Raw genomic sequence first — 20834 nt, 5'->3', positions numbered from 1 at the left:
TGGACTTGATGACCCTTAGGAGAAGCCTAGGGGCTTCCCCGGTGCCCCAGTGGTTAAGAATCCACCTGCCAATGCAGGGGACACAGGTTCAGTCCCTGGTCTGGGAACTGAGATCCCACGTGACCCAGGGTGACTAAGTCTGTGCGCTACAACTACTGGACCCACAGAGCCTAGAGCCTGCGCTCCACAACAAAGAAGTCAGGCAACGAGAAGCCCGTGCACTGCAACTAGAGAACAGCCCCCACTCTATCCACAACCAGAGAAAGCTCGCGAGCAGCAGTGAAGACCCAGCACAGCCAAAAATAAATAAATGAATAAATAAGTAAAAATACTTAAAAAAAGAGAGAAGCCTGAGCAACTGGGCCCTTCATAGGGCTTTTTTTTTTTTGTAGTGGTGGTGATTGTTTAATTCAATTCAATAGGTGCTTATTCAGCATCTTAAGAGGTGACCCACACTGTGAAGCCCTTGCTTCCTCACTTCAATGTGTGTTGTATCACCCAAGAAAGTAAAGACAGGGGCCGCCTGTTCTGAAATTATCTGGGAGGCACATAGCTCCCCACTCTGATGTCAGGGCTGCACATGGTGATTTGATTCCAAAGAGCACAGTCTGGAAAGTGAGAGGAAGGGGAGAGTAAGTTTGCAGTGGAGAAATCTGGCAAACACGGCGTCAGCCAGGTGATCAAGGTCATTATCTCCAGTGATGAGTCATACTGATAATATGTACCTTGATGTGATGAGAAAGGCACTTTACCTCTGAGGTCATCCTCCCCAAAGCCTCAGTCTAAATCGTGAGACAATCAATGCCTATTCCACTAGAGGGGCAGCCTATAAAATAGTGACCAGCACTTCTCAAAAAAGGTCATAAAAAACAAGGGAAGGGAAAAAAAAAAAAACAAAAAAAAACAAGGGAAGCCTGGGACTCCCTGGAGGCCCAGTGGCTAAGATTTCACCTTCCAGTACAGGGAGTGCAGGTTTGATCCCTGGTCAGGGAGCTAAGATTCCCACATGCCTTAGGGTCAAAAAACCAACACATAAAACAGAGGCAATATTGTAACAAATCCAATAAAGACTTAAATTATTCACATTAAAAAAAATCTTAAAAAACCAACACACACAAGAAAAAAACAAGGAAAGGCTGGGATACTGTCTCAGCCAAGAGTAGCCTAAACAGGTATGACAACTAAATGTAACATGGTGTCCTGGATGGGATCCTAGAGCAGAAAAAGACACTGGATACAGAGAAAATAGCAATAAAGCATGGGATTTAGCTAACAATTGGAGAAGGGAATGGCAAACCAATCCAGTATTCTTGCCTGGAAAACTCCATGGACAGAAGAGCCTGGAGGTCTATAGTCCATGGGGTCGCAAAGAGTCGGACACTACTGAGTGACTAACACTTAGCTAACAATAACAAATCCATGTTGGTTCACTGTTATAATGAATATACCACACTCACACAGGATGCTAATAATGGGAAGCAGGTGAGGACTTCTATGGGAACTCTGTGCTATCTTCTCAATTTTCCTGTAAATCTGAAGTCATTCCAAAGATGAGATAATACTATTAAAAAAATCTGCTCCAGTGAGGAAATAGGGAAATGATGAAAGCACTATACGTTCAGGAAAGAAAGGGAAAGAAGACGGTCCATCAACAGTTCCGTAGGCTTGACTTATTCATCCCCCAAAGGTTTCACTAATGTGCCCCTTCCCCCATGCACTAAGCTATGCGTTCATCCATTCATAAATTCTTTCTTCAAATATGCCTTGAGCATCTGCTAACTGCCAGGTACTGGCTAGGTCCTGAGGGATGGACACTGTGTGAGGGATGATGGTGATGCAAGCACCAAAGATGTTATCATTTCCAAGACTTTCTGACTGCTTCTCTTTCAGAGACAAGAGCCTTAAGAGAAGACTCACCACTATGTCTTTGAACTCATCTGTTTGTCAAGGTGTCTGCTATGCATGCTTCTCTGTGCCTCCTCCGGGCAGTGAGGTTGTTGCGATAATTCCCTTTGCTTCCCTGGCATGCTGTTATTAGTTTCAGTTAACAGCTCTGGTGGGGTCAGATGGTCAGTTTCAGGCAGTGAACTGGGTTAACCTATGGATTTGACTAGCTCTGGACCCAAACCTGAAGACAGCAGATGGAATTAACCAAGCTTGAGGCTCACTCTTTTCTGGAGCAGGAGAGGGTGGGGTGGCTGTGCTGGGACAGATGGGGACATTCCTCTGAGTGACACATTTAAACTTGGAGCTTTTAGCTCAAAGGGCCACAAGGCTCAAGCCTCCAGGGCAGCAGGGAATTTTAAAATATTCAAGTAGTCCACAGGAAGGCAGAAAAAGAAAAGAGAGAAAAGACGGAGAGACCAAACAGAAGACAAAAGTTAAGATGGCAGACATAAGCCTTAAAGTTAAAAAAAAAAAAGTAAAAAAAAAAAAAAGCCCTAAAGTAGCAATAATTGAGTAAAATATAAAAGGTCTCAATATACCAATTAAAAGAGATTGGCAGAGTGGATGAAAAGCCCAACTACATGTTTGTTATAAGAAAGTCACTTCAAACCTAATAAAATTGGCAAGTTGATAGTAAAGGATGGGCAAAAACATATATCACATGAACATTAATTAAAGGAAAGCAGGAGAGGCTATGTTAATATTAGATAATGTAGATTTTAGAGCAAAAAAGACTAGCAGAAGAGAGAAGGGCATGATAAAAGGGTTAATTTACTGAGAAGATATTGCAGTCCTAAATGTGTAGGCACAGATCTGTAAAATATGTGAGTCAGAAACTGATAGAACCAAAAGAAGAAACAGACAACCCACAGTCACAGCTGGAGATTTTATTATTCCTCTCTCAACTGATAGAATAAATAACGAGACAGAAAATCTGTAAGGATATGGAAGAACTCAACATCATCATCAACCAACAGGGTCTTATCAACAGTTACAGAACACTCCACTCAACACTGGCAGAAAACAGTCCTTTTTCCTTTGTCCATGCTGCACAGGTTTGGGGATTTAAGTTCCCTGACCAGGGGTCTAGCGCCCACAACCAGGTCCCGGCAGTGAAAGCACCAAATCCTAACCACTGGACCACCAGGGAATCCCCAAAACCAGTCTTTTTAAGTGCCCATGAAACATATACCTAGATAGACTATATCCGGGTCCATAAAACCAGCCTCAAAATTTTAAAAGGATTGAAATAATACAGAATGTTCTCTGACCACAATGGAATCAACCTAGGAATCAATAACAGAAAGATAAGAGAAAAATCTCCAAACAATTGGAAACTAAATAACACACTTCTAAATAATTCTTAAGTCAAAAAGGAAGTTCCAAGGGAAATAAAAAACACACTGAACTGAATGAAAATGAGAATAAAACATATCAAGTTCCACGGAACACAGCCAGAGTAGAGCTGAGAAAGATATGTATAGTATCAAATGTACATGAAAGAAAAAAAAGAAAAGTCAGTCTCAAGCTTCTACCTAAAAAATCTGGAAAAAGAAAAATAAAATAAGAAAAAAAAAACCTCAAAGAAGCAAATAATAAAGATAACTTAAGACAGAAGAGTAGTAGAGAGAGAGGACACAAACTAACAAATTTATTCTAAAATTCATATAGAAGGCAAAGAACATGAATTCATTTTGTAGAAGAATAACATGGGAGAAGACAATTTACCCAATTTTAAGATTTATTTTTTAGCTACAGTAATTAAGACCGTGCGTGGGGACTTCCCTGACAGTCCAGTGGTAAAGACTCTGAGCTTCTACTGCAGGAGGCACGGGTTTGATCTCGGGTCTGGGAACTAAGCTACAGCATGCCACATGGCACGGATCAAAAAAAAAAAAAAAAAAAAAGCTGTGGCAATGGTGCACTGACAGACACACAGATCAACAGAACAGAATGGAAATCCCAGGAACAGACCCACGCAGATATGCCCAACTGACTTGACAAAGGCGTAGAAGTAATCTGATGAAAGAGTCTTTTCAACAAGGATGCTGGAGCAAGTGAACATCCACTGGCAAAGCAAAAACAGAACAGCAACTCTGATCAAAGTCCCACACCTCATACAAAAATTAACTCAAGATGAAATGAATCACAGACTTAAATGTAAAACATGAAACTATAAAGCTTCTAGAAAAAAAAATGAGAAGGAGACCTTCAAGATTTGGGCCAGGCAAAGCAGCTGGATGAATCACAAGTTGGAATCTAGACTGCTGGGAGAAATAGCAAGAACCTTGTAGCTGCAGATGTTACCACTCTAATGGCAGAAAGTGAAGAAGAACTAAAGAGCCTCTTGATGAGGGTGAAAGCGGAGAGTGAAAAAGCTGGCCTAGAACTCAACACTCAAAAAATGAAGATCATGGCATCCAGTCCCATCACCTCATGGCAAATAGAAGAAACAATGGAAACAGTGAGAGGTTTTATTTTCTTGGGCTCCAAAATCACTGCAGATGGTGACTGCAGCCACGAAATTAAAAAGATGCTTGCTTCTTGGAAGAAAAGCTATGACAAATCTAGACAGTATATTAAAAAGCAGAGACATCACTTTGCTTACAAAGGTCCATATAGTTAAAGCTATGGTTTTTCCAGTAGTCATGTATGTATGTGAGAGTTGGACCATAAAGAAGGCTGAGAGCCAAAGAATTGATGCTTTTGAACTGTGGTGTTGGAGAAGACTCTTGAGAGTCCCTTGGACAGCAAGGAGATCAAACCAGTCAATCTTAAAGGAAATCAACCCTGAATATTCATTGGAAGGACTGATGCTGAAGCTCCAATACTTTGGCTACCTGATGCGAAGAGCTGACTCATTGGAAAAGATCCTGATGCTGGGAAAGATTGAGGGCAGGAGGAGAAGGGGACGACAGAGGATGAGAAGGTTGGATGGACTCATTGACTCCAATGCACAAGAATTTGAGCAAGCTCTGGGAGTTAGTGAAGGACAGAGAAGCCGGGCGCGCTGCAGAGTCAGACACAAGTCCACAACTGGACGACAACAAAGCATTCTCAGACTTGATACCAAAAGCAGAATCTCCACAAAGGGAAAAACTAAAATTGGACTTCCTTAAAATTAAAAGCTCTATGAAAGACCCTGTTAAGAGGCTAAAAAGATAAGCTACTTGAGTGGGAGAAAGAAAGTATTTGCAAACCATATATCCGACAAGAGACTATTTTCTAGAATTTACAAAGAACTCTCAACATTCAACAGTGAAAAACCAGTTTAATTAGAACATAGGCAGAGGACACAGACATTTCACTGAAGAGCATATACAGATGGCAAAAAACACATGAAAATATGTTCAACATCATTAGCCATTCAGGGAAATGCAAATTAAAACCACAATGAGATACCACTTACACATCTATCAGAAGGGCTAAAATAAAAAAAATAGCAATAGCACCAAACAGTGAGGATGTGGAGAAACTTCATTACTCATATTTTGCTGGTGGGAATGTAAAATGGTGCAGCCTGTCTCAAAAACAGTTTAGCGGCGTCTTTAGAAACTAACTATGCAACTACCATACAACCTAGAAATTGTACTCCTGAGCATTCATCCCAGAGAAATGAAGACATATTCACATCAAACACCTGTGCTGGAATGTTATAGCAGCTTTATTTGTAATAGCTCAAAACTGGAAACAACTCAGATGTCCTTCAATGGGTGACTGGTTAATAAACTGTGATCGGTCCATACCATAGAGTACTATGCAGCAGCAGGAAGAAAAAACTATCAACAGATGCAATGACCTGGAAGAACCTTCAGAGAATTATACTGAGTGAGAAAAATCCAATCCTAAAAAGTTACCTACTGTATGATTCCATTTAAATCACATTCTTGAAATGACAAGATTAGAGAAATGGAGACCAGATTAGTAGTTACCAGAGCATAAAGAGGGAGTGGGGGCAGAAGGATATGGGGGTAGCTATAAAAGAGCAACATGAAAAAAAAAAGAAGTACTTCTTGGCAGTCCAGTGGTTAAGACTCTGCGCTTCCACTGCAAGGGACCTGGGCTTGATTCCTGGTCAGGGAACTAATATTCCCAAGCCGGAAAAAAAAAAAGAGCAATGCAAGGGAGCCTTAGGGTGATGGAAATTTTCTGCATGTTGACAGTACCATGTCAGTATCTTGGTTGTGACATTTAACTGTCATTTTGCAAGATACTGTCACTGGGGGAAGCAAAGTAATCTCTCTGTACGTTTTCTTACAACTGCATGAGAATCTACAACTGTCTCAAAATAAAAAGTTTAATTTAAAAAGGTAAATTTTTAAAAAGTGGGAAAATAAAACTTAAAAAGTGTGCAAATCACAAGGGAAAAAAAAAAAGCTGCAATGCTCACATCTCACCCTTGGCTTAGTCCCCAGTGGTGTTCTGTTCAGTGGATGTGGAGGAAAACCCCAAATGTGCACGATGCAGTCTGACTTTCTGCAGGGGGAGAGAGGCCCCATGCAGTCTGACTTCACCTCTCACACTTCCTCCTGTGTCCCTCCACTTCCAGCTGCGCCAGCACATCAAGCACATTCCCATCAGGAACTCCGCTCCTTCAGGTTCCCGATCCCCGAGTGGAAGGCTTTTGCTCCAGGCCTGTGTGTGGCTGGCAGCTTTTCCTCACTTAGGTGGTTGTTCACACACGACCTCCTCTGGGAGACTTTTCTTACCATCCTGTCTAGATTAGACCTCGCCTGTCCCACCCCCCAGAGACTACATCGTTGTCCAAGATCATTTTTTTTTTTCATAGCGTTCATCTTGCTCTCACCCTCTTTTGCTGATTTATGTCCTTGCTTACTGTGGGTCTGCCCCTTCCCTGGACACAGTAAGCTCCAGGAGGATGAAGAACATCCCACCACTGCCTTAGCCCAGTGGGCACTCATGACTGTGGAGTGGATAAAGGTCCAGAAGAATTATGTCTGCGAGAAACGGCCAGAAGCTCTCTTTAAACAGACCTATTTTTAAACAACGACTGCATTGTTCTACTCCTAGGGAAATCTAGAGAAACTGAATTCTTTAGATATTTAAGGATAAAATTTATAAGTGGGGACGGGACTTTCCTGGTGGTCCAGTGGCTAAGACTCCGTGCTCTCAATGCAGGGGTCCCTGGGTCGATCCCGGGTCAGTGAAGTAGATCCCATATGCCGCAACGAAGATTGAAGGTCCTGTGTGCAGCCACTAAGACCCGGTGCAGCCAAATAAATAAATGAATAGAAGTGGGAGCAAAAACAGCACATCTAGCACCGAGATGTCAAGTAATATCTGAGTAAGCATGCATCAAAGATGCGGAGAAAGCATCCGCTTCCCTTGACGGGATGGCTGTGATTCTCCAAGTTGACTACAAACTGGATTCATTAATATTTACAGGAATTCTATATTCTTGTTCACCACTCTGATAGAACCAGATGTTTGTTCACACAGAGCAGCAGACATGATCTGAACAGGAATTCGTTAGTGGAGAGAGCAGGAACAATGCGTTGCTACTCATGCCTTCCAAGAGGACACTTTCTGAGGGCAGAGCTTTGCAGCACTTTCTCAACTCTCTGAACTTCTCTGCCACCATCTCTCTCCAGACACCTTCTGACCAGAGGAACATCACTGTGCCTGGGGAATGCTTGACTTCACCCTGTAACCACCAGGAACTGATCACCTCTTTTTTGCCCTCTGTAGAACTGTGGCGCCGGGGAAGACACTTGAGAGCCCCTCGGACTGCAAGGAGATCAAACCAGTCAACTGTAAAGGAAATCAGTCCTGAATATTCATTGGCAGGACTGATGCTGAAGCTCCAGTACTTTGACCACCTGATGCAAAGAACTGAATCATTGGAAAAGACCCTGATGCTGGGAATGACTGAAGGCAGGAGAAGGGGATGATGGAGGATGAGATGGTTGGATGGCATCACCAACTCAATGGAGATGAGTTTGAGTAAGCTCCAGGAGTTGGTGATGGACAGGGAGGCCTGGCGTGCTGCGATTCACGAGGTCGCAAAGTGTTGGACACGACTGAGCGACTGAACTGAGTCAGTATTAATACCACATCTCCCAAAGTCCCTAACTAAGTCTGTGAGTCTCCTTCTGTTTTGTCAGTTCATTTGGGTAATTTCTTCTTAGATCCCACATACAAGGGGTATAATACGGTATTTCTCCTTCTCTGAGTTACTTCACTCACTATGACTCTCTAGGTCCATCCACGTTGCCACAAATGGCATTATTTCACTCTCTTTAATGGCTGAGTAATATTTCATTGTATATATGTACCACATCTTCTTTATTCATTCCTCTGTTGATGGACATTTAGGTTGCTTCCATTTGGGGAAGGTCATGTACACACTGCTAGATTTAAAATGGATAACCAACAAAGACCTATTGTATAGCACAGGGAACTCTGCTCAATGCTATGTGGCAGCCTGGATGGGAGGGAGGTTTGCGGGATAATGGATACATGCACACGTATGGCTGAGACCCCTCGTTATTCACCTGAGACTACCACAATATTGTTAATTGGTTATACCTCAATGCGAAATGTTTTTTGTGTTAAAAAAAATACCACAGTTCACCAGTAGGGGTTGCCATTGACCACCCCCATTCCCACCTCTCTCTCATTAGGGAAAACTTGACTTGAAAAAAAAAAAAAACCATTTTTGTTTATTATTTCATGCAGTGAATATACTGGAGGCGGGCATGGCAACCCACTCCAGTATCCTTGCCTGGAGAATCCCATGAACAGAGGAGCCTGGCGGACTAGAGTCCACAGGGGTGCAAAGAGTCAGACACGACTGAAGCGACTTAGCACACACGCACGCTGTGAATATACAGTGTATTCTCCCATTCCACGTTAATGGGTATTGGGGGTGTTCCCAATTTTTTCCCATCACAGGTAACATTGCTATGGACACCCTTGTCGTGCATGTCTGCTCAGTCATGTCTGACTCTTTGTGATCTCATGGACTGTAGCCTGCCAGGCTCTTCTGTTTGTGGGATTAGCCCAGCAAGAATACTGGAGTGGGTTACCATTTCCTTCTCTAGGGGATCTTTGCGACCCAAGGAGCGAACCTGCAGCTCCTGCATTGACAGGTGGACTCTTTACAACTGAGCCACCTATTTAATATGGACACTCATATATATACGTTACAGACATAGATGGGCTTTCCTATTGGTCATATAGGGCAAACCTGACTCTTGAACGTGCCTTTTCCCAGACTGCCGTCTCCTGGCCATGAGTGCTCCTGCCCCAACCCTGGCTCCCCCTCCCCTCCAAGATCAGGACAGCTGGACACGGAGCAGGCTCTAGTACACGTGCATGTGTGTGGGCTAAGTCACTTCAGTCGTGTCCAACTCCGTGTGACCCCACGGACTGTAGCCTGCCGGGCCCCTCAGTCCGTGGCAGTCTCCAGGCAAGAATACTGGAGTGGGTCGCCATGCCCTCCTCCAGGGGATCTTCCCAACCCAGGGACTGAACCCACGCCTCTTACGTCTCTTGCATTGGCAGGTAGGTTCTTTACCACTGGTGCCACCTGGGAAGCCCGCTCTAGTTCACATCTCCTGCCAAAGGGCCCTCCCTCCTTTCTTTCAGGCCTCTAGCTACTGCTATCAGCTGCTGTTGGGTGCTCTTTGTGGGGGTGGGTAGTAGTTGAGTGGGACACAAGGGGCCTGCAGGAGTGCTAGCAATGTTCTATTTCTTGGTCTGGATGCTGATCACACAGGTAAGTTTGCCTCGTGAAAATTAATGCATTAGACTCCACAGCCACAAGCTGGGCACTTTTTGGATGTATGTCATATTTCAAAATAATTTTACTTAAAAAACCCATAGGTTAGGTTTCCTTAATACACAGCATGCCTTAGTAATTTCTGAAATTCCCATTACAGCCCATAGAAGGAAAAAAAAAAAACTAAACCCAAAACCAATTACAACACCAGACCCAGCAATGTTTTTCACTAAGGTGGTCTCTTAGGTAATTTCAGGGCTTATCTATTTATTTCTTTTCAAGCTGGGGGGACGGGTGAGGGCTGAGGGGCAGGGAGAGTTTGGTTTTGAAATGCTTCCAGTGGGTTCTGCTCTGTGGCATCGCTGAGGCTCATTACCTGAGGCCTGGCACACCTGCTCCCATTCTGGGTCTAAGTGGAATCAGGCATATATCCAGCCCACAGGGGCCCCTGAGTCTCTGGTGCTAATGAGAATACCTGATGGGACCCACACTGGACTCTGGGCCAGGTGCTCCAGGGCTCAGAAATCAGCCAGACGTGTTGCGGGGGCTGTGCTGTGGGGCCGTCCCTCACACCCTACAGAGAAGGCTGCTCCACACTCTTCCCTGTTCTGGCAGGGAAATCCATGCAGCCCTTTTGGTTCAGAGGCCTAATTCCCTGACACTTCACAGCCTCCACTATCTTAGAAGGACCTGTTGTGAAGGGATTGCAGCATTTTCCCGATGCTGGGAACGAAAGTGTCAACAGGAACGCAGGGGCCCTTGAAGAATGGGTGAGTGAGCCTCAAGGGCTAGGCTCGTCCTGTCTTCAGACCTGAAAAGCCTTCTCGGGGTCTGGCTTTCCAGGGACCCCTGTGGGGTCTGCATCCAAGGCAGCTACACCCATTTCCCTCTTCCTCTTGGATTCCCAATGTCCCATGTCCTACTGTCTGTCCAGGTCCGCCCTGGTCTCAGCATCTCAGTGACACCTTCCCCCAACCTTCCCACACTCCTCAGAGCCTTTGCCACCCAATTTAACACTGTTTTACAAGCCACCTCAGGTACCCTTGGGCTGTAGCATCCCCACTTTTGTGCAAGTTCCCTGGCCGGAAGCTATCCTTTACTTTGTCCCGTGTGCCCAAGTGCCTGGGACAGGACAGGTGCTCAGCAGAGTGGTTGCCTTGCAAGTGGCCGCACAAGCAGCTGTAAGCAGCCAGGGTACGTGTGCACCAGACCAGTGACTGCAGGGTTCCCACCCGAGGGGCAGGAGTGCCGAGATCAGAACCCCCCAGCTGTGCTCTCTGCCCACAGGAGCCCCTCGTACCTTGCTGGCCTTCAAGATCTCAAACATCAGGGGCAGGCCCTGGGTGACCAGCTCCTCCGTGTACTCCTCCTCCTGAATGGTCTTGAACTCCTTCAGCAGGCACTGAATGAGGGGCCTGCGGTGCTGCTGGAAGGCGATCCGCAAAGACTCCAGCCACGTATGCAGGGTCCACGGGACACCTGGGAAGGGGGAGGGTGGGGGGAGGGAGGGGAGGGCAGACAACAACCAGAGGAGAAGGCGGGTTTTTATGTGGAAGCCGGCCTCTCCTGAGGGCATTACCAGATCATGAGACCAGGAGACCGCCTTTCAATGCCTAGAGTCAGTGCTGTTTTGTTTCTTCGTTCCCAAAGACTTGCAGAAGTTAAAATTAAAGGTCATAATTTGAGTTCATTAACTATGGGTATCCAGTTCTGCACGCTCCTCGAGTTATTAGGGGCTACAGTTTACAAAGTATAATCACCGTGTAGAGTATTGAAACTGTAATGCGGACTGCAGCCTTCTGAGTTCTGACCTCTTCCTTCCCCATCCCCTCTGCCTCTATGCCCAGAGCTTTGAGCTGGTGAAACCCACAGTGGACCTCACTGTAAGCTGCTCTGGTCAGGGTGGGCATTTCCATCTGAATATGAAGACACAGGAGGATACTGCTGCTGCATGCAAAACATTTCCATCTGCAGGCACTTCATCAGGTCTTCCTTCCTTAATAGAAACCTCTCCAGCAGCTGATGGCTGTGACTCGCTTCTCCATGCCACCGTGAGGCTGGGGCACTTGCTACTGCTTATAAATGCACCATTCAGAGTCTTGAGCCTCAGAATCCAGCTACGCAGGCTGCCAGGGGAATGGCATAATATCCCCCATACTCAACAGCCACTCTCCGAGAGAGACAAGTTTCCAGAAGAGCACTGGAGGTCTCCGCCCACCCTGACCTGCCACACCCAGTGTTTACAGCCCTTGCTCTGCCCTGCTGTTTCTGGGCCGGGGTTGGTGCCATTAGCTGGGTGAAGGCTGCTAGCCCGTTCCCCAGATGCATGGAAGAGATGGCCCTGGGCTAGGCTGCTCAAGGGAGAGACACCCAACTTTTCCTTGGGCATGGCTTTGCCCCTGTAGTAGGGGGAGCCCCACCAGGGACGGTATGCCGTCATCCTAGCTGATGCTAGCAGCTGCTTCACGGATCTGAGTGCTCTCAGGCAGCGATTCCCCAACCACTGGGAACCACCTGGGATGATTGTTAAATATAAAGATTTCCAGCCTTTATCCATCCAGACCCTCGACAGCAGAGCCTCTGGGTGTAGGGCCTGGCAATCTGTATTCAGACAAGCTCCCCAGGTGATTCGGATTCCTAACTCAGGGTCCAGGGTTTGGGAATCGTGGAAGGGTGGCCTGAGGATGGGTTTCTGGGGCCGGCAGAATGCTGCTGTCTATGGGGACCATGTGGGGCCTTAGCCTAGAAGTGCTCCAACCAGCAAACAAGAAGTTCCCTGAGCTGCAAGGGGTGTGTGCACATGCGTGCATGCATGTGTGTGTGTATGTGTGTGTGTGCACGCACATGTGGGTACGTGAGCTGGAGCTGGGCAGAGGCACGGTGCCCAGCCGTGGAAGGCCCCCAGACTGACCTATGCTCCTGATATCAATTGTGACATCCACGTAGCCATGCTCAGCGCTGTGATACATGGCCTCCCTCAGGGCTCTGAGTTTGGCCTTGCTGTTGCGGCTGGCGCACAGGGGGGGCGGGGCTGTCTCCGCCAGGTCAGTCCCCTCAGCCAGAATCTCCTCCAGGGACAGGATATCACTCTTCTCCTTCTCTGGCTGAGCGAGCAGTTTGCGGAACACATTCCTGTCAATCATAAACCCAGAGAGGAAGACACTCAGAGATGCAAGGGCTGTGCCAGGGTGGGGGCGGGGCGGGGGATGTGGGGAACCCTCTCAGCTGGGGGCAAAAGAAGGACGGGACAACTCTGGGGTGGTGGTGTCGGAGGTGTGACCAGGGCACTACCTGTTGTGGCGGGAGGAGATGGTGGGGTGGGACTGGCTGCGTTTCCTTGAGGATGACTTGGGCTAAGTGTTTTCCCCAAATTATCTGTAAGGTTCTAGAACTCTGCCCTTTTAACAGTCTGCCTGCACACCCCCCATGGTGAATTTGCTTTGCTTGGGGTTATGCGTAGTAAAATCTGATGGGGTAAATCCTGAAGGAAATGTAGGTGGCAAGTAACCAAACATGAGAGGTTTTATTCTTCTTTAAATGGATTCTTCTCACTTCGTGACGGGTGATGTGATGAACTCTGACCAGCACTGGCAAAGAGTGATGAGATGAGAGCTGGTTGGGGAAGGACCTGTGGACGTGCAGTATGTGAAGTTGGCCAGGCCCGGACTGCCTCTGGGCCCCACATCCAGAGATGCAGTGAGTCTGGGGTAGGCCTGGGAATCTGCATTTTTAACAAGCACCACTTGGGACCTCATGGCCCATCCTAGCCTACCTGTGTCCATGGGCTGCGGCCTGGCTGAAAGAGTTCATATCACCCTGGGGGGTGGTAGAAATTCCATTCCTGTACATGGTTCCTATCAGGGGGTCCGCGCCTCGCTCCAACAGCAAACTAACCAGTTCAAAATTTCCTGCAAGCCCAGAGAAGGGGGTTTGATAAGAGAATCAAGCAAACACACAGTCACAGACACATCAAGGGACAGGGTGCTGGAGCCGCTTGGCTGGGACGAGCGTCAGAGACTCTTACCTACGGCGGCTGCGAGCTGGAGGGGTGTTTCTGAGTAGTTCTCCTCACCGTGCTCCACTGAGCCCTCCACCTTGGCCCCGGCGTCCAGGAGGAGCTGTGGAGGAAGAGTGGCCATTGAGATGTTCAAAGGACACGCCAGGAAAAGCTGGTGGAAATCAGTGTGGTGCCAAAGTTCCTGCTCTCCTCTGGGTCCATGGCCACGTGCACAGGGGGATGGCAACTGCACCCCAGAGGGTGAACTGAGAGCCTCTCACATCTCCTAGGGCCTCAGACCACTCAAATCGCTCAAATTGTGGTCCACGGACAGTAGCATCAGCTTACCCTGGGAGTTTGTTTGAAATGCTGGTTCTCAGGCTCCACCCCAGAACAAAGGATTAGAATCTGCATTTCAACAAGCTCTCCAGGTGATTTCTATGCACATTAACGTTTCTAGAAGCGCTGAGCTAGAAGTTCGGGGCACCACACTGCTGGAGAACTTCCCCTGGGGATCAGTGACACAGCCTTAGAGTATTAGAGGGGTCTCTTAGAGTCGTAGAATCTTAAGAGTTCTGAAGGACTTTGGGGATCACTGGGCCAACCAGGACAAGAATCCCTTCTGGAACATCCTAGAAACTCAGCTCAGCAAATGCTGAGCTTCCTGGCCAGCAAGATCTGTGAATAAAGTGGCAGAATGAGCTGCCAGGAGTGCTGCCGCGTATGACTCCATTCTGACATTCTTTAAGATATCTGGGCTTCATTCTGTCCATGCCGGATCTCACAGTGAATGTGCTGTCAGCACCGCTGATGTAAAATGAGGGGGAAATGCCTGTTTTACCTGCACAGGACTAGCTGAGGGCATAGTCAGGAGGGGGTGCCTACTTGGCATTCCATCACGTGTGAACCTGAAGCAGAGAGGTGACCTGACTTCCATTTGGCTTTGCGTGGCTGCCCGCTGCTCCTATTCCTGATTTAAAGGCTGGGGATGCCACTGCACATTAAGGGATGTTATTTGTATCCACTAGGCCACCCTCCAACCCCTTCTTTCTTAGATTCCTTTACTAGGAGTGGGCTGGGCATGATGTTCTACAGGCAGAAGTCAGATCTTGGTGTGACATGTCACACGCTCAACCTCCTGAAACATGCCTTTGATATGTGTTAAGGATTCCCATAACCTAGGAAAAAATAAAGGATTCCTGTGGAACTCCAACACTGCTGAGGGGTTCCTGACATACTATTTTCTGCTCTGTGTAATTCTCAGAGGCTTGGACCACATAAAAGGAGGGGAGTTCCTGATGTACCTGAAACTCAGCGTTCACTATGGGGCCAGATGTGGTCAGGGAACTGGGGGTACTGATCTCTCTTCCAATGAAGTAAAGTTTTAAGATCTAGAATGAACTGAGTTTAAGATCTAGAATATACTGGATGGCTATCCATTGAATACCAACTCTACAACAACCAGAAATGGTGAGGGCAAAACAACTTATGTGCCCAAAGCATCTTGGATGAGGACATATCTCCATATTTGGGTATCTGTTTCAGAAGACACACATGAAGACCCTACCCTAGACCTCTTATGAGGAATTCTTCATAAGTGGGATCCAAGCCAAGTGTCATTTGGAACCACTCCCTTGGCTGCTCGGCTGCTTCTTTCCACTGGTTGGAAACCCCTAGACTCTATGCAAACACTGGGGTCACACCTAAGGGAAGTTTCTAAGGTCTCACACCAGCCACGTCTTAGGTTCATGTTATGATGAGTAAAAATGAACAAATCCACAAAATCATAGCTCAGGCCCCACCCTGGAGCAACTGGGAACAACTTGGTAGGTTTGCCGTTCTGTGTGTAAGGCTGCATGTAGGTATGTGATAAGTTCATATTGGTTAAAGCCAGGCCATATAGATCATTCCACATGGTATTTTCATTCATATGATATGAATGTGCTGTATTTCATTGCAATTAACCAATATGAATCTCTGGGGGAATAGGCATGCTGGGAGAGGTATAGATTTGTGTAAGGAAAGAGGTACAATTAAAGGTCAGATGTGGATAGGGAAATACGTTAATACCTGAACTACAGGAATATGTCCATGCAACACAGCAAAAGTCAGAGCCGTCCAATGGCGGGTCTCGGGGTGGACGGATGGATATTTATGAGGAGTACTGACAACCTATAAACAAATTGAAATTATTTTCAAAATGTGACCTTCACAATACTTAGACTAGCAAATCTGAGCTATCTGTGGCTGGGCACGCGGGCTAGAGATGTACAGAAGGATGTCCTGGAAGGCGCCTTGGGCAATGCTGGAGATGGACAGAGTACTGACTTTATATCCTCTGTGCACAACAGAAACTCCTTTGCTGCTCATCAGAAGAGAGTTAAATGGGTGACTGCTGACTGCCTCTAAGGAGTCTTGAAGAAACTGTAATGGTGGCTACAGACAGCCAGCTCCCCTGCCCGTCTCCTCTTCCTGCCTAAGGGAGGGCGGGGCTTCTGAGAGATACAGGATGTCAGGTGAGGCCGCCACCATCACATCCATATCTTTAGGGGGAATTCTCGGCAGTGGCAAACCCCACACAAGGGGAGGTCTGCTCCGAGCTTCCAAGCCAAACAAGACCACCTCCCTTCTGATGGAGGAAGATCACCACCTGGTCACAGCTCCTCCCACACTGTCCTCATTTCATGCTTCTGCTGGCTTCCTGGTTGACAAGGACCCGCATGCTACTGGAAACCTAGGCACAAACCTTCCTTGGGCATGAATGAGAAATCTGATACTGGCCTTCCCACATGGGGACCTCAAAGCACCCCAGACCAAGAGACAGGCTGCAGGACAGTGGACAGGACAAGTTAGGGTCCCGCAGGCTTGTCTGCCACCCACCCATGGCTTTTCTTCTAAACATTCCCGGGTCATACAACTGTGATGTCTGCTGCTTTCAGAAGAGTTGAGTTCACTAATCACTGGCTAGGCGAGGACCTTGAATTGGGAGCTATGGGATGGGCTAGAGGACCAGAGACCCAAAACTGAGGAGCTCTTGCAGGGATGTGCACGGTGCTTGGGGATTCATAGCAGGGAACAAAAATCCCCAATACTTGAAAACCTATAAGATCCCAAATGGTTTTGGATCCAAAACCATGTCTACTGCCTGTTTTCCTCAGATGAATATAAAGCACAATTTTTAAAAAGCACAGTACTAAGACTACAAGAGCATCTAATTTTGAACTAAAAAAAAAGTTTTCTGGAGTGGCTGAGTTAGGACTTCAGCAAGTCCATCAATCTTCCCAACTTCTGAATGGCTAGAAGAGAGTCGGTTGTTTTGTGTTTCTTTTCTGTTAGAGTGGGTCTTAAGACAGCATAGAATATGGTCAAGAAGTATAATTTCACCTATCATAAGCCTTGAGGGGGGAACCAGTATTAACTGAATTCCAAACCGATGCTCCTCTATATTTATTTCTTCCAACAGCTCTCTGAGATGGGTGTGATTATTCTCCCATTTCACAAAGGGGAACACTGTGTCTCAGGAAGGTGAAACTACTCGCCCAAGCAGAAAAGCAAGTTACTAAGATGCAGCAGTTTCAGAATTTGAACCCACATATCAAATTCTGAAGCCTGTGGGGGCACGCTTTCCACTATATCACACGGCCTTGAGGAAGCTCTGCCATTAGCTTTAAGAACCATGGCTTCAGGGAGCCAACCAAGTGGGCCAATCAGGATTCGGTGAGGGACGGTGGAAAATCTGGGGGTCACAGGAGACATGGACCAGCTTTGTATTTGGCAGTGGGAAGGGCTGGTGGTTCAGGAGAGCTCTCTCTGCCGGATCCCAGGAGGAATGGACCAGTGGGAAGAATCAGAGACTCGGTATTGCTGAGCCAAGGGTAAAGTTAGAGCTCTGTGCAGCCACATGGGTTGTTTTAAAATGAAAAATGCTTGCAGGCAGCTCCTTGGAGTCTGGTTGGGCTGGGGCCTCAGGATGGAGGAAATCCAACAGCTGGTCTGATCTATTTGCTGGACTGAGCACCCTCAGTGGTGGCTCTTGAGAGATAAAGCCCCCCCTCTCTTTGCTCGCCTTCCCCGGGGACTGCCAGGCCCTGGGGCCCTGCAGCCCTCTGTACCCTCACCTCCACATTCAGGTCAGCTCCGGCATCCAGCAGCATCTGAACCATCGCCTCGTCCCCACGGACACAGGCGTACATCAGGGGGGTCATGCCCTGTGGTGAGTTAAAAACCAGAGAACGGAGAAGGTTTACAAGGTGGCTGTGTCACTCGACAATAACAAATGGAAAATCTTACTCATGTGAAAGAGACTATGCTTGTTCTCCAAATCCAGCATTCTAAAGTAAATGTACAGCCCTGCAATCCTCCATATTTTGAAAACCAACATGGAAGCAAGAAGGGAAACATAAATTGTCTTTTTTTTTTTTCATTTATCTGGGCTTAAGTTGGAGGATTTTGTTTGTGTGTCTTAGGGTGCAACAGATCTAAGAGTGTTTGCTAAAACAAGTGGCTGGTTTAGCTGAAACCTCTTAGGAACTTTCTGGATTCTGTAATATCAGCCCTAAGCTATCTGATCAATAAATACTGTTTCCATGGCATTTTCTCTCTCAGGATTTAACAAGTGTCATCTTTGCTCATTATGGCCTGCTGGTCAGTGTCAAACGAAATTGGTGCCTCTGAGTATGACCCTAGCACTCTATCTGCTTTGACGTTATCATTTACAAGCAAAAGGCAAGCGAATGAGGAATGGTTTTCAGAATTCCATATTTGCCCATGATGCCTGCTTATTACAAAGTACCATAAGCAACATAAGTAAGGGGTGGATTTTTCAATAAACACTGCTGTGAAGAAAGCTATGTGGGAAAATGTTCAAGTTAGAGCCTTATCTCATACCATACACCAAATCATTTACAGTTTGATTACAGATATAGAGAAAAAAAATTAAAACCATAAAAGACATCTAACTGAATCTGTTTCTAAAAGGTATAAAAGTAATGGAAGAAATCACAAAAGAAAGTCATGACATTGTGGACGTAAGATTGAAAACATAAGCAAAATTAAGAGGTAAACAATAAATTGAGACATAAGTGTCACATTATAACAAAGGGTTATATGCCTAATATGTAAAGAGCTCTTTGAAATAAAGAAGAAAAGCAATTAAGCTCTAATGAAAAACAAGCAAAAGAAAGTAAAAGATTAATAGGGTACACATAAATAGTTGGAGAGTGTGTATAAGGAAACAGTCTCTGAGGAAGTAATTTGAGATTGAAGATCTTAAGATAAATTGATGCATTTGAGCAACTGTTTCCCTTTAAAAATTTTCTCTAATGAAATAATCAGATTTGAGCAAAGACTTGAGTAGATCTCTCTCAGTACTATTGATGTAAGTAATTAGAAACAATCCAACAACTGAACTATGTTTAACTGAACAAATATGACCACTTTGTTAGTTGCTCAGTCGTGTCTGACTCTGCGACCCCATGGACTGTAGCCTCCCAGGCTTCTCTGTCCATGGAATTTTCCGGGCAAGAACACTGGAATGCATAGGCATTTTCTTCTCCAGGAGATCTTCACGACCGAGGGATCGAACCCAGTTGGCCCGCATTGCAGGCAGATTCTTTACCATCTGAGCCAATGTATCCATTTGAAGTGATTTTAAAGAGAACATTTAATGATATTACAAAGTATCTTTAATATAAAATACTGAAAAAAAGAAAAGTACAATAAATCCCTGTTTTTTTTTAAAAAAATAATGTGTGTGTGTGTGTATTAGGGCTCTGTGGTGTTGCTCAAGAAAATTACTAGCTCATATCCCTTCCCCAGAACTTGCTGCATGAGCTGCTCATGTGAGAAACAGCTCCATCTGTCTTGTGATTTTCCATCTGGGGCTAACATTGAAAGCTGCTGTTTGTTTTCTCCACCCGTGACATCTTCACCCACATGGGTGCATCTCCCCAGTAGACACACAAGTTCTCTGGACCTCACTTTTAGGGGTTTGGGAGATGGCTGACTAATTCTGAGGCGTCTCCTAGGGTCCTTCAGAATGACTTTTGTGTATCTTAAACATATCCTGAAAGTTTGGTGAAAATCTGCTTGGATTAGTTCCATGATGCACTAAGGGGCCAGCAGAGAACTAATTTTAACCATGCCGGAAAAAGGACTTGAAGGACACATGCTAAATATAAATGATAGTTATTTGGATGATGGCATTATTTCCTTTCTGGAATAAGTCTATTTTTCTCTATTTTCCATTTCAGCTGCAATGATCACGTGAAACTTCTATAACGATGAACAAGGCTACTTTTACAAGATATTTAAAAAACTTAAAAAAATAAAAACTAAGGGAAAAAAACCACCACCAACAACAAAATCACCCTACATCGCCAGTAGAGGGAGCCTCTATTGAGTGCCTGCTGCTTCCCTCGCCCTAGGGCGGGGCACATGGTGGAGGCGATTCAGACACTGCGAGGGCCGGTACCTGTTCGCTCATGGTGTTGATCCCATCGGGCCCCAGAAGAGACACTGCCTGCTTCACCAGGTCCGTCCGCCCACAGTTCAGCATCCGGAAACCCAGGTCCTGCTTAAACTTGGCTTCGATGGCCACTGCGTCCAGCTTCCGAGAAGCGCAAAAGCAGTCGTCGGCCCTAAGGAAGGAAGAGATGGTCAGTTGGATGCAGCAGCTTAACCAGGGGCTGGTCCTTGGAGAGCACAGATCAGGAAGCACCGAGGAGACTTCTCATTTGCTCTTCATGTTAATTGCTCGTTTCTAGGCTCCAGCTCCTGGATAAGGGCATGACAACTCACTCCTGTATTCTTGCTTGGAGAAACCCACGGACAGAAGAGCCTGGTGGGCTACAGTCCATGGGTCGCACACACACCCAGGCTCCAGTTAGAATACGGGTATCTCTTGATCCTTCCTCCTTTGTAACTGATGCTTAGCCTTGTCTCTCCTCCACTCCCACAGCATACTGAGCTAAGAATAATCGTGGCTAATATGTACTGATTGTATACTCTGGGCTAGGCTCTTTGCTATAGTCTTTACATGAGTTAGTTCGTTTACTCCCCACATAACCCCAAAAGGTAAGTACTATCATCACCCACGCCTTTAACCATGGGAAACAGACACAGATACGGGACTCACCCAAGGCTACA

At 46.2% G+C, this 20834-nt stretch overlaps 1 protein-coding gene across 4 annotated transcripts in view; it reads right to left on the bottom strand.

The window, feature by feature from the left end:
• The window catches only part of BTBD11 (BTB domain containing 11), a 315694-nt gene that overhangs the window by 30287 nt on the left and 264573 nt on the right, over window positions 1-20834 (bottom strand). For 3 of the 4 annotated variants that reach the window (XM_043440281.1, XM_043440279.1, XM_043440282.1), the window contains 7 exons: window positions 20161-20326; window positions 17807-17896; window positions 15759-15860; window positions 13716-13809; window positions 13464-13599; window positions 12603-12823; window positions 10992-11170 (listed from right to left, as the gene is read on the bottom strand). In XM_043440281.1, the coding sequence (XP_043296216.1) occupies window positions 10992-11170; window positions 12603-12823; window positions 13464-13599; window positions 13716-13809; window positions 15759-15860; window positions 17807-17896; window positions 20161-20326 (988 nt within the window). The remainder of the gene's footprint in view (window positions 1-10991; window positions 11171-12602; window positions 12824-13463; window positions 13600-13715; window positions 13810-15758; window positions 15861-17806; window positions 17897-20160; window positions 20327-20834) is intronic. The other variant, XM_043440280.1, reaches the window with a different exon arrangement.

The sequence above is a fragment of the Cervus canadensis genome, chromosome 21 (genome assembly GCF_019320065.1).
Source record: "Cervus canadensis isolate Bull #8, Minnesota chromosome 21, ASM1932006v1, whole genome shotgun sequence".
Classification (NCBI taxonomy): domain Eukaryota; kingdom Metazoa; phylum Chordata; class Mammalia; order Artiodactyla; family Cervidae; genus Cervus; species Cervus canadensis.
Note: the sequence above shows the minus strand (reverse complement) of the source record. Positions and strands in the feature narration are given on the sequence as shown.